Raw genomic sequence first — 14240 nt, forward strand, 5'->3', positions numbered from 1 at the left:
TGAGCAAAGAGAGGACAGAATAATCACGGTCCAAGATGAAGGGATTTAAGTTTGTCAAAACCATCCAGAGAAACGAAAAGATGGGGAAAGCATGTATGAGAATATATTGAGCTACTAATCAAAATGCTAACAAAAACTTTGAACGGTTTTAAGTAGCCTCAACTTTGGAATGGTTCTCTAAAAGGGTGGAGGTATGTGCAAAAAAGGGAAGGAAAGTTTACAAGTCCAACTCATCTTAAAGTTGGGTCATATGATTTTCAAACGGTGACAGGAGGTATTTGGCAAACCCTTTGGCCCATCGTTGATATTCACGCACGTTCATTTATGGGTATGTGCATGGCTTTAAAACAGCTTTTTTCAGGCAGATACAGTCCGCATCCAAGGGAACGCCCACTAACAGAGCTCTGTGGGGGAAACTATCCATTCATTTTAATATAGAAGAGCTGCTCTATGACCCACTGTTCAACAACTATGAGAGCAAATGCAGAGTTTAGGAGTTATATAGACACAAAGATATGCAGAAGAATAAAGTTCTCACACAGTCCAAAATGTGTAGAGTTATGCAAGAATTATAACGTTAGCTGCGGGCTAAATGCTACCACGATGCTAGCAACATCTACTGAACAATCTCTTTACTTTTTTGAGGTAAGCCAGGTCATCAACCTCTGTGACTTAATTTGAATTAGTTTTGCTTAAAATACACAATTTGCCAGGAAATATATTAGAGTAAAAAAATTGCATTTCCTACTGAATGAGACACGTTGACGAATGTATCTATATCAAAGTGTAACTGGGTCAATCCTAGCATGGCTCTTACCTCCGGGTTTACAATAGATTAAATACTTTATTATTGCAGACAGTGCACAGCCACTTTAGGGTTACTTATAATAAGAGAGACAACTTTTCTACTTCATCACTAAACTGTGACTACCTAAGTAGTAGCACATGTTTGTCAGATGTTTGTTAGTGGCTTTTTTCCCTTTTTTTTAGTTTCTGGCTGCTAATCATAATCAAAAGCAAAATTAAACAGTGAAGTTGTAAAATAAAAAACTCAAATCCGATTCAAGAGATTTAGAAAGCATTTTACAGAAAGCTACTAACTTCTACTGGTATTTAGCTGTTTAGCTCCATGAATGTTATGACTCAGATGAAAGCACTCTTAGTAAGAGGAATGACTTCCTATCTCGGAAACACGGACTGAGAACCACATGGACGCAACATTAGTTAAAACTGAGAATTCCAAGAAAGTGGTGTAAAAAAAAAAAAGTACTCAAGAAGATGGAACAGGAAGTTTTAAAAGACAAAAAGTGGCAAGGTATTACGCGTGAAAAAAAAAGTCTGGACAAAATTGTGTACTGCCAAACTTAACAACAAAAGCATCTTCCGACAAAAGATAATGCATTAGCTTTGAAAATTTGCAGAGCTAAGTCAGTCAGGCCATGTCAAGCATTATTAAGTCAGTGAGTGAACTCTTGGTGACTTTTCCATGAATAGACAATAGCTTTGAGTTGTTTGCAACGGCTGACAATGAGGTCTACCTCCACTATACAACCCTTAGCGATTGAGGGTTGAGGGACAGAAAAGTGGCCCAAAACACATCCAAGGTCATGTGCGTTAACAACAAAAAGTATGAGTGTGAATAGGAAACGGCTGTTGTTAAGCAGTGATGTGAAGAATACCTTTTTCTAGTTAACACATCACTGTATTCCTTTTATTTTTGTAACTATACTCTGAAAACCACCAAATGAAAGAATACCTGTACCGCAGAGGTGAAAGAAGTACTCTATTGTGTTACTTAAGGAAAAGTACAGATAGAAGGGCAAAACACACAAGTAAAAGTAAAAGTTTTGAAGTACCTGTTTAAAATATACTTGAAGAGTAAAAAGTATTTCACAAACATTTTTAAAAAGTTAAATGTGGTGATTTAGATATAGAATTGTGCTGATCTTTGTCTAACTTTTCCAGGGAATTTTATGAACATATTTTTGTTTGCTCATAGCCATTAGACAGAAAGCCATAATGAACATGCTCAAACCAGGTCAAACCACTATAAAATGTTATGAAATAAATGATGTATACCTACAAATGTTAGTACAGTATTTTTATTACTTAGGTATTTCATTACTTTACACTATTATTGCACCGGTTTACAGTTACATAAAATGACAATAAAGCCGTCTTTTCGTACAGCATGTATTTACACGTGGGGGGATGTGACATTTGACTTAGTCTTCCTGATGTATAACTGGACCAGGGACAATATTTAAAACTGCCTGGTCTTAGCTGCGCATTGCAAACCTATTGAAGTAAGTAAATCTGCCACACTCATTAATGCAACGATTTGGCACGGCCCGCTCCCAATCCCGGCTTCTAAATGTAGCCTTTGAACCGGATTTGGGCCATATTCTGTCTGAATGAGCGGCCCCACTGTCCCTGCTGAGAGCGCAGTCAGCCCTGAGTAATGGTCCCTTTTTTCCTCCGCCGCTGGCCCCTCGTTCACTCCTCCTCCTTCTTCCATCCCTCCCTGCTCTCATCCCTCTCTCCTTGATTCTTTGGCTTCTTTTCTTTCCTCCGCGCACACTTCTCTGTCGCTACAATACCCCTCCTTTCTTTTACCTAAAACAAACAAGAAAAAGTCTAATCACTCTTGATCACCCACCCACCTGCCCGCAAGAGACCCTTTCACCCTCATGGCTGCAGGAACTTTTTTTTGGTGTGGAGTGTGCGTTCCCCAACCCCCCTAACCCTTTAAATTGGTCTTTGCTGCAGAATGTGGCTGTGTAGTTTTTTTGGGGGGGAAACAAGGCCAATAGATGCAGTCAGATGTGATGAAGTGTTCCTTTCTTGCTGCATAAAAAAAGAGTTTTAAGGGGCTGTGTTTTTTTTGTTTTTTTGCAGTCTTTCGCTTTTTCGTGTTCTGTAAATGTGTAATCGGTGAAAGTAAATGCTAGTTTGATGGCGAATTATCTGACTAAATAATTCCCTATGAAGATTTCAGAAGTTTGCAAATTAAACATGGTATGAAATAATTAATACATGAGCCACAAAAAATCTAAAATAATTCAAGTCTTCTGCGTTTCTGAAAGCAAGAAATCTAAGAGGATTCCAGACTTCTTGGCATTTCCGAAGCAAGCAAAAGACATTTTTTTCCCCGACGGTCGGCCCAGCCGCTTCAAAACACATTACATGACGCACGGAATGCCCTTAAACAAACATGAAGCAATCAGCATGTCACACTTTGACAAATAACTGCAGGGTTTCAAATGCCACGATTTTAAATGGGGCTCATTTGAGGGGTTGTACAACGGCCAGGGATGTACAAAAAGACATTGGAATAGTAGCACATCCAGGCTTGGCTCTCAGATTGACATACTTGGCTGATTGCTAGCGCTAATGTAGCTTGTGTCAATTAGCGGCGCTTCTCAGTAAATGGTATTCATTCATTTTGCGTTGAACCGTGACCTAGTGTTGACGGCAGGGTGCTTTAAAGCACTGAGAATTAAAACGCTGTCCTACTAAGTATGCATCAATTCAACGCAAACATTTTGACCGCTAAAATTTCAAAATAGTTTGCAAGAATAAACACTTAATCCTAATTTGTGTGTGTGTATGTGCGTGAGTGTGTGTGTGTGATGTTGTGGTGTTTTGCCGCACACCTTGTCAAAAGGCCGGTAATCCCTGAACCATGGCAAAATGGTTTTAAAGCGTTGCTATAAATAGCTTGAAAAGTCTGACGGTTAGGCGCTTAACAGCTACTGCTAGCAATTTTATTATTAGAGGCCCAATTGTATGATTTTATTTTTACTCTATAAGTTTAAAAGAGCTGTAGTTTAAAAAAATGTCATGTAACTAAGTGAAATCTTTTCATCCCTAGTACAGATATATTGTTAAAACAGCCTTAGATTTTATTCTCCGCGAGGCAGGAAGTTTGCCGTTTGCATGCTAGTTGTTGTTAGCTTTTCTGTGATGGAAAAACTTGCTCTGGCCACTGAAAGTCATGAAAAGTGCTTATAAACTCATTACTACTAGGAATGCATTATGTTAGTTTAAAATGAACTAGTTCTGTTTTTCACGTTTTTAAGAGATAAAAATCAGATCTCTGCATAATTGCTGGTTAGCTTTGAATTACAGCTTGGCAATATAAAAATAAATAACAAATACAACTTTTCAGCAATATCATAATATTGTAATAGCTTAATGCTCAAACACTTTTCTCACTCCTATTGGTTAACCAGTGTCATAATGTGATTGAGTGATGGATTTAACCAATCACAAGGAAGTATGAACTTTCAGAAAGCAGATGGTTTTAGTTAGCTATTTAAATAACTACTTTAATGTTGTCTGAGTGATGTATTACCCTCATGTACAATATTTCAAATCAAATCAATTTATTTTTGTAAGGCCCAAAATTACAACAACAGTTGCCTCTGAGGGAGAAATTAATCAACAATGTCTGTGGTGGCGATGAAGTCAGACAATGTCTGTGGTGGCGAGGGACATATCACCAGATATTCTGAATTCTCCCATTGTTTTTAAGATTTTAAGCACTGCCCGAAAGAATACTCATATTTGTCAGACATTCTCTTGTCAGTATCTTCTGAGAAACCTCTGCTGACTCTTAATCCACTATTATCTTTAAATAGTCTTTGTTGGCTCATCTTGACAAAGACAACCACAAGCTAGTTCCGCTAATCATTCACATGCAGTTATCTTCCCCAAACCCATAGTGTATATTAATCGTTCTTATCTACTTCTGTACTCTTTCTAACAAAATGTTGAGCTTAAAATTTCTTCAGATTCACCCGCTTAATGAGATCAAGGTCTTGCTCCATCAGATTAGCTCCAGCTAACCACTTTTTTACTGCTCTCGAACTCAAAGCTGGATTTCCCCCCATCAAAACAGCGAAACTTGTCAGGAGTAATAACTTTGAAATGTATTTAGTTTAAAATGTCACAGCTATTACGGTCGAGAAATGCATCGGAACAGCATAAATCAGCGAGTGTTTTAGCGCCACGCAGGATTCTTTATGGGGCTTTCCTAATTCTTCATTTTTATTTGAACTATTACAGCCCACTTTGAGTCATTAACATTGCATACATAGTCTAGTAATTGCTCCCCTGACCAAGCAGCCAAGAGAAAGTGAAAAAAACTTCGTGGGTCAAAGGAATCGGAATATTTTCTCTTTCTCTTAAAGGCAGCAAACCGTCAGAGGTGGGAGTGATGAAGGGAGAAGCAGATTTGTAACGTTTGTCTGAAAAGTAAGATTCTGTTCAAAGTGCACATTTTAAGAGTTGTTTTTATGTTTTGACCAACCGCTTGTCTCCATAGATATGATTTTGCACGTAGAGCAATAAACACCTGTACGATAATTGAATAAATGTAAGATTTATATATTCAATGCCATACTGTGGAACTTTCAAGACGAAACATATCCATCAAAAAAAGTTACATATTGCATATTCAAGCTACTATGTCCAAGTACAGGTGGGCAGTATATCAATACTGTGAATGTTGCTTTGAAGATATGTAAAACTGAATTATTGTACATATCGTTTATAACATTAAGTTTTACTTTTAAGTTTAAGTGGTACTTTTTCACACAAGGATTAAAACTCAAAAAATGTCTCAATTTTGGGGGGTAATTTACGTAGCATAAAACCTCAACCAGGTCTTCACCAAGGACTAAACCAGGACTATAGCCAGACTAAACCAACGCTTCAGCAATGGCTAAAACAGGACTAAACCAGAATCATGACACATAATATCGTCTGAATATCATTATCGGGATTCTCCAAAAAAAAGTATGGAGATATTCATTTTTTGTAATAGCTCAAGTAATTAATCAATCCGCATCGATTGAAGATTGGACTATGGGCTATTAAACTAATACAAGAATCCAATGTGTTTAAAGATAAATTAAGTTGAGAGAGTAAAGTAAAGGAGGCAACAGTGATGGGTGGGGACAGGGGGGCGGAGGGTCACTCATGCTCTATAAAGGCTCATACAAAAGGGACAATGACAAATGCAACACTTGCGCTATTCCTGGGCTTCAGTCAAATGACTTATTTGTTGTCATTGCCATTTTGAGGACGTCACCACAAGCTTTAGCCAATCTCTACTATTAGATAGTCATGAAAAATATCACACCTCACTGAAGATGAAACTTCAAGACAGGAGGCCGATACTTCAAGAAGACAGCAGTTGTGGATTTTGATCCACAAATGCTGATTTTGATCCACAACTGCAACAGCGGCGAGTCGCTGACAAGACTAACATTTAAAGACATTTACGTCTAAGCTTCCACTTCCACAACCCCTCTTCATATGGACAAGCCCTCAAAGTTTTCAACACGGACTTTGTGTCTGATCCTAAAATAGAACACCTGGACAATTGGAAATGAGGCTAACGTTAAGTCTGAAAATAGGCTAATAACGTTTATTAGCATAGCCACACAATCAACATGGTAGTTTAATGTGGGAACTAGCGTTAGCCAGCATCTAACTACATAAAACAGTGATTTCTGTAAGTCCACTGGTCCCTCTTAATGGCAGTAATACTTTTCTGGCGACAAACAGGGTCTTTGGGGATTTTATAGAAGAATAATCATTTATTTTGAGCAGCAAGCAGCCCCCGTCATCAAGATGGTAGTAGCAACGAGTGTGCCATGTCATTTCGGACCCATGAATAGCCTCAGCAGATCAGACCTCTGCAACTCCATCCTCACGCCGTACGTTATGAGCTCACAGCAGCGTGTTTAAACTGATCGATTATGCAATGTTATTTATTATTAATAGTAGTATAGCCAAGGGAGAGATTAGCTATGTTAAAACATGCATAATATGTATCAGAGGTTTTCCAAGGGTGTTTTGGATTAGTTAGTGCCTTAGTGGAAGGCAGAATTAATTTAGCTCAGTGATTTCACAATGCGTGTCCAAACTAAGATGATGTCATGCAAATAGCTACAATGGGCTATTGTGTTACATATTCAAGGTCATAAATCAGCAATTTTGGAATAGGCTTGAAACTAGTATATATTAAACTTAAAAGCGCAATGGACGATTTTTCGGCGAATATAGAACGCAGTCGTGCGCATGCGCACTCCCCCGTGCGGACTGATACAACACACACGTGTGTTTGTTTATTAGCGCGACGGATTGCATCGCATCTCTAGTCTCCCGTACATTTCCGTCTTCTTCTGAGTCAGCTCGAACAGTCTTTCTCCGTCTTCATTTTGTCCCGTACACTGAGGGGATATTATGATAGATCAATGCGCTTAGACACGCGGAAACGTGGGGACGAGCCGCACGCGGCTGCAGGTAAGTGGTAGGTACGTTTTATGATTGATAAGTGGCAGGACTAATCGGCAGTCCACGCCACGAGGAAATAAGACTCAGATTTGGGCCAAAAAAAATCGTGCATTCAACCTTTAATATTGGTAAAGCTCTGATTATAATAAGACCTAAAATAAAATGTTATCACACAACCTAAGATGAGAAGTTATTGTTGAGTTGCATTTCACCAAACTTTCCAAATTCTGATCCTTTGGAGAAAATGAATCTAAGTAGTCAATCCATAAGTATACTATTGTAATAAACATATCTTCTGGTACTACTCCTATATCTTTCTAGTGGCCACCGTAGATTTAGTGAAACACAACAAAAGCATGCTCTGCGCGATAGCTTAGGAAGCGCTTCCCCTGCTTTATGCTTTAACGAATGCAAATGAATAGTGTACCTTGAATAGCATCGCATTTATGTATACAGTTAGGTGCGACAACCAACAAGTCATTAGTCAATCAAATTAAATACATGACTGCTTTTCCATTGGCCATTTATGGTGTTTCCATAAGCAGTGGTCTCGCTGAGGGGTTTTAGTATGGCGGGCCGCCATGCTTCGGCTGGTCACCGCCATGCCCAAAAGATACCGCCAGTGGCGCGTGCGAAAAGTACTACGGTGCTCGCACGGTGATCTTAAAGTTCTATGTCGCTCGCTCGCACGGTGCGCCGTAGTACTTTTTGCTTGTGCCGCATACGCCGCTCGACCGTGTAAGCGAGCGTCGTAGTACTTTTTTTTTTTAAGTACTTTTTGCGAACGCCGCCTACGATGGTTTGTCCCACCGCCATCCTTCAACCTCAGCCCAGCGAGAACATTGCATAAGAATCCATTTGCATGCCGTTCAGTCTGTTGCTTTACAGTAATTAAAGGAGTCATGTCATGCTTTTTATAGTACTTAGTATAAGTATATTATGAATTCTGTTGATTGTTAACAGCTAAATTGATCTAAAATGTCTTAGTAATTGGACTATTACATTCCTGTATAAAATGCAGAATTGAAGAGCCCCGCCTTTTCATAGTTTCATTTAGTTATATTGTAGTAATGCTATTGGCTACACAGCATTCCTGAGCCCAATAGTTAGCGTAGGGGAGTGAGGAGGAGTTAGGGGGTAGGTGAAAACTTGTATTTTCTGAGTGCTCAAGCCTCAAATGCAAAACTACTCAAATTCTGAAGAGAACATCTTCCTGGTCTTTACCTTCATAACGGTTGGTTTTGTCACCTTCAAAGTCTAAATTAAACAAGACTAAAATATTTTCCTGGATTTTATGTATTAAATGTCACGATTCCAGCATGTGCTTATGAGAATCCAGACCAGAAATCCTCTGCCCATTACTATTCTAAATAAGATAAGATAAGATAAGATATGCCTTTATTTGTCCACACATGGGGAAATTTCGGTGCTGCAACACAATAGATACAGAAGAAAGGAACAGATAACACTCTTAATAGAAAAAAACAAACTAAATATGTATAGTCTTGTTTTTGTCTAAATACTGGATGGATTCCGTATGCAAAAGTACCATTTGATTATTTTATGGCATCCCAAAAGCGTACCGAATTGCAATTTTTGGATCGTGATGTACCCCCGACACCACACACAAGCCATAACTGGTTTTGTAGTGATTTAATTTAAGCTAGTGCTAGTCCATTTGCCTGCATCTGTATCACTAAATAGAACCAAAGCGTTAATTTAGCTCCTCCGCTAATACCCATCCAGTCATTAAGGCTGGTAGGCAATTACATGTGTGCCAAATTGCAGAGTATGTAATAATGTTTTCCTTGTCTAATGAAAAGATAAGAGTTTGCTTGTAAAAAAAAAAAAAAAAAAAAGATGTGGCCAGTCAATGTGTGTTCCAAACCCCAGTCGAGAGAAAGCTGTTTACAACACCATTATAAACCTTATATTAATATTCATAAATTGCTAATCCCATCCGCTGGAAAGCCTGGAGCGGCGTTGTATTCATGTATTCATGGAGTAATGTAACGGATTGAGACAATAGGCGCGAGATGGGGGGCTTAGCACATGTAAATGGGCCGGGAGCGTGCATGGCTGATCACGGTTGTTGTACCGCACGCCTATATCTGCATACATGTGTTACAGAGAAGCAGTCATGTGCACTTAAGGGTGGAAATAAGAACCAAGGGGACTAGAAGGACACAGGGTGAGAGAGGGGAGTGTACTAGACTGGTCAATGTTGAAAAAGGTTGTAGTAGTAATTGTCATCCCTTGCCATATTCCTAAAAAGCAAAAACAGCCTCACTTGGCGGTGTGGTGGCGGGACATGTGCGCTGGTTAGACGCTCGCCAGCGGACACAAAGCCCAGTAGACACGGTGACATCATCTTTTTCCTCCCTACCTTCTAACAGAACACACCCCCTACCTATGATGGAGAGGTCTGTTCAGGAAAGAAAAGGGACAGACCTCAGCCACCTCTCTGGGTACGGCGGACAATGAAAAAGAAATATTTTCCACAATGTTTGTCTGCTTTTCGAACAGGTATAAAACATTTCACACCATCCTACTACAGCAGCAGCCTCCTGTCTCCTAGCAACTCGGCGGCGATTGTAAGCCAATAGCCTACCTGCCTGGCACCCCACAGGTACAAGGGGAAAGGATGGAGGAAGAATGGAATGGAGGGATGTGACCAGATGCATATAGTGTAAAGCAATAGGCTCATTGTGGGCGTAGACAAAGATGCTGTGAGAAATGTTAGGTTGTGGGAGAAAAACGGGGACGTGTAGAAAAGGTGTGTAAGGTACTAGTAGTAGTAGTAGTAGTAGTAGTAGTAGTAGTAGTAGTAGTAGTAGTAGTAGTAGTAATAGTAGTGGTATAAGGAATGGTGGTGTGTTGGGGTGACATTCAGATGTGGTGGCGGCAGCAGGAGTTGGCCCGCCATTCACGTCACGTCGCCTTCTCCACACAAACGCCTCGTCGTCACGGTAATGCGTAAATATAAGAATTTAAAAAGGGTCACAAAAGCAGTGGAGGGGGCACCTTTACCTCCGCGGTCCCGCTGCTGCTGCTCACAATGCGCACGGTTCTAGCACACAAACACAAACACACACACACACAAACACACACACACACACAAACACACACACACACACACAAACACACACACAAACACACACACACACACACACACACAAACACACACACACACACACACACACCTGTACGCGCACTCAAAAGGAAAAGCATCCACTGACCGGGCTCTGCAATGTTAGTAGTACAATGGGGAAATAAATAAATAAAGATGCAATGGCATGGATGGAGTGTGAATTCGCTTTACCTGTTTGGAAACTTAGCAGAGTCAGGAGCAGCAGCCTCTGCATGGTTCAGCCGACCCAAAAGTCCGTTATTGGCTCAAATCTCCGTGTGGACAGCATCAAACCCGCGCAGTTTTGAGACGGTGCTAAAGACGAGGTTGTGGCGGTGGTGGATAGTCCTAGCGGCGTGCGTCACCGTGTGTGCCCGAGCGTCGGTTCATTCGAAGCAGGCATTAGGGGGCGAGTATTTCACGGGCTTTGGCTGCGCTCTCCTCCCGCTCTTCGCCGCGCCTCGTCGGTGACTGTCCGCTCCGCCGCGCTCTCCTCTTGCTCCGAGCTGCTCAGGCGCAAGTTACACGTGCGAAGGCACGCACGCTTCCGGTCAAGTTTACACAATCAAATAAAACACTGAATGAAAACTTGAATGAATGTTTGTACATTTGCATGGCAAGTAAAATCAAATGACTAAAATACTTTGATTAACAAAAAGCAATTTTTGAAATGTGTTATGGTTTTAGGTTACTTATTTATTTGTATTTATTTTTCTAGGCCAATGCTTTTATTCACTTATAAAAGCCAACACATTAAAACGCATGCAACTAATATTGTAATCTTATTTTTGACAAACCTACTAGACCTATTATGTCACGACCTATCCATGCATGCCATAGATAAACTTGAATAATTAACATGTTAGGCAAATTTCATTAAGTCTGCAATGTCTAGCCTTCTTTTGTCTGAAAGTTGACTAAACATTGCTACATAGGTCCCATTTCTTACACTGAAATTCTGGCTATGATGTTTATCATCCTGATTGTACCTTGCAGCACATTCAGAATAAAAGCTTATGTAGGCTACAATTACCTGCAACAAAGTAGCCCTGACAACCTTATCTTTCAACAACAACAAAAAGAGACCAGTTTCTGTGCCAAATCCTCTTAAATTTACATTCTGATGCTACTGTTATGTGAAATACGAACGTCTCGTTTCCGGTTTGCTCTTGTTTGAATCTCTCCAGCTTGACACGCGCTTCACCAGTAGAACGTTCCTCTCTCTGTGTGACGTCAGCACACGCAGACCCGCCCCCATTCTCCAGAGCCCCTGCTCATGCAAACCCGGCACAAATACACCCAACAGGCATCAGGAGTCCCGGTGTACCAAACCTGTCCAAAGAAGACTTACAAGTACAAGTTATGTGTCTCCATTTTCACATTTTTTGTTGGTCTTACGGAATCTAATGCAAGATCATAAATCACCTGTACTCAATTTTGTTACTTAAGTAAACGTACAAATACAGGGGCAAGTCAAAGTTATAGTATCACATAAAACATCTGCTTAGGTTGAAGTAATTAAGTACCAGCTAATTTTTTGTGTGTTTTTGTTTTATCATGCTACTTGTTGATTTTTGCCCTTACTTTTGGTCTGGGGAATATATTGCAATGTGTGTTCAAGTCATTTCCTTTGTGGATAAATAAGTTTGCCTAAGTCTAAAGTTAAGCGGCTGTAATTTCATAGGCGAACTATAATAATGATGATGTGTGTGATTACATTATAGTTAGATGAGGTAACATTTGTGGTTTGTAAATGTTAATGTTCTGATTGTGATGGAATGTGGCCGGCCCTCTGCTCTCTCTCTCTCTCTCTCCACAGCAGAGCACCTAACACGGCTCTGGAATCACAGGACGCTGCCTCTGCTGCTTCTGATGCTGGGATGGGGTGCCCTCTAGTGGACGTACGTGTAACTATATCAGCATCCCTGAAAATACTCATCTTCAAAGCGGGGGAAAATATAGATATATGTATTCTTATTTACGTATGTATTTTAGAATGCTGTGGTATTAAAAGTGGAACGTAATGTGATTCAAAACGAGAAACTATGATTACCCTCTGAATATCATTTTTTTTTGTCATGAAAACCACTCTAGGCCTGGTTTGAACGCATTAACAATTGTATTTTGCATTATTTGTTTATTTAAAAGAAACCAAAACTTTCAGAAATGTTGCAGTAACAATAGATTTTAATTTTATAGGAAAATTCTTTCATCCTGCCAGAAATTATGTACTTTTATGAAACTCAATATAATTTTAAGGCAACAAAATTTTATTTTTCTACCCTTTGTTATATAAAAGCAAATAAACTAGCATTTCTATGCAGGAAATTCAAAACTGTTGTTTATTATTTGTTATAAAGACTAAACCATTCGTTTTTAGATATGATGTCAGTTAACCATTAAAGGTTTTGTTGTTGTTGTTGTTGTTGTTTTATGGCGGTTGGCATCCAAGTGTTGCATTACCGCCAGACTTTATTCCTCAGACTTTGTCGTAGTCCTCAGACTCTGTCGTAGTCCGTAAAAGTACTCCTTCCATTGCTTTGGTTGTTGTTGTTGTTGTTGTTGTTGTTTTATGGCGGTATGGTCGACTTCATTTTCACCTTCATTCTGGAATTTTGAACATTCTGATTGCCCCAAAGCTCAAAGCAAAAGGTTAGTTTAACCAGCAACATAAAGCAGACTTAGTCGTGTTCTACATGTACCCTTCCTTCTCATCCTTCGCCTTCTACGTGCGTTGTTTCTGTATTTGTGTCGTAAAACATTAGAATGATGCTAAAAGGAACCGCAGGTCTGCCGTGTGGCCCACAGAGTGACTCATCTCTGCCGGGACTCGAACCCGGAGCCTCTGGATTAGAAGTCCAGCGCGCTATTCCATTGCGCCACAGAGACTGCGCCACGCGATGCCGGGGCTGGCACCTAATACAAAGCTTCTCCATCCTCTGCGTCAGCGCCGTGCGTGTCTCCTTCGCAGCATCAGCACCAGTGCCGCCATGTCTGCAGTACCCGAGCTGGACACCAGAGGGAGGCATGTCTGCAGTACCCGAGCTGGACACTGGAGAGAGGCATGTCTGCAGTACCCGAGCTGGACACTAGAGGAAGACATTGTAACGCAGAAGAAAGGTGAATTTCCAAGCGCGATAAAAGAGTTTCAAATGCAGAGCCTATACTTTAACAAACACATATTTTGGGTGAATAAGTGGGACACTTTTAAAATGCAGTATCTTTGTTTGCCTAAATGAAATACCAAAGTCTGAATATAATACGTTTTTGAAAAGCTTTAGATGTTTACATCAAAGAAAGAAAATATCAGAAATAGAAGACATTTGGTATTCTTTCTCAAACACATGTTGATCTCAAGTCAGATTCTTATTGTTAATTGTTTGGTTTGTGACAACACCAAAAAACATAAAAGCAGCAACTGTATTTACTATTTAGTTAAAGAAACCACAAATTAAATGTATAATTTGAATCAAAAAGTGCGGCGTAGACAGTGCCACCCGCCTGTGTCTCTGCTTGCATGTGCTGCTTGAGTGCTGGTCAATGACCAATGTCATTGGTCTTGGTATTTACATATATCTGCATTTCACTAAACAATTTTACCTGTAAAAACATCTGCAAAAAACAGGTTGGGCAAGATTGTCAAAAGGGTGAATGATCACACACAGCGTCACCTCAGTCAGTAGCTATCTTTCTATCCATCTAAAACCTATAGTTTTAAATCATGTATGCATCAAGGATTAGTAGGTGAATTGTATGTTTCAGAATTAAATGGATGATTAAAGATTAAATTTGACAGACCCAC

General features: G+C 39.9%; 1 protein-coding gene and 1 non-coding gene across 3 annotated transcripts in view; both read right to left on the reverse strand.

Annotated features, from left to right (window-relative positions):
- kirrel1a (kirre like nephrin family adhesion molecule 1a) overlaps window positions 1–10941 on the reverse strand; it is a 75376-nt gene extending 64435 nt beyond the window's left edge. For both annotated transcript variants that reach the window (XM_072458478.1, XM_072458477.1), the window contains exon 1: window positions 10631–10941. In XM_072458478.1, coding sequence (XP_072314579.1) covers window positions 10631–10673 — 43 coding nt within the window. In that variant the 5' untranslated portion in view covers window positions 10674–10941. The remainder of the gene's footprint in view (window positions 1–10630) is intronic.
- Window positions 10942–13253: 2312 nt separating this feature from the next.
- Window positions 13254–13327, reverse strand: trnar-ucu (transfer RNA arginine (anticodon UCU)). The gene has a single exon. It is a non-coding gene; the product is annotated as a tRNA-Arg (tRNA).
- Between the last annotated feature and the right edge of the window lie 913 nt (window positions 13328–14240).

The sequence above is a fragment of the Eucyclogobius newberryi genome, unplaced genomic scaffold (genome assembly GCF_026437365.1).
Source record: "Eucyclogobius newberryi isolate DKJ021-1_F unplaced genomic scaffold, fEucNew1.0.hap1 SCAF_22, whole genome shotgun sequence".
In the NCBI taxonomy this organism is placed as follows: Eukaryota; Metazoa; Chordata; class Actinopteri; order Gobiiformes; family Gobiidae; genus Eucyclogobius; species Eucyclogobius newberryi.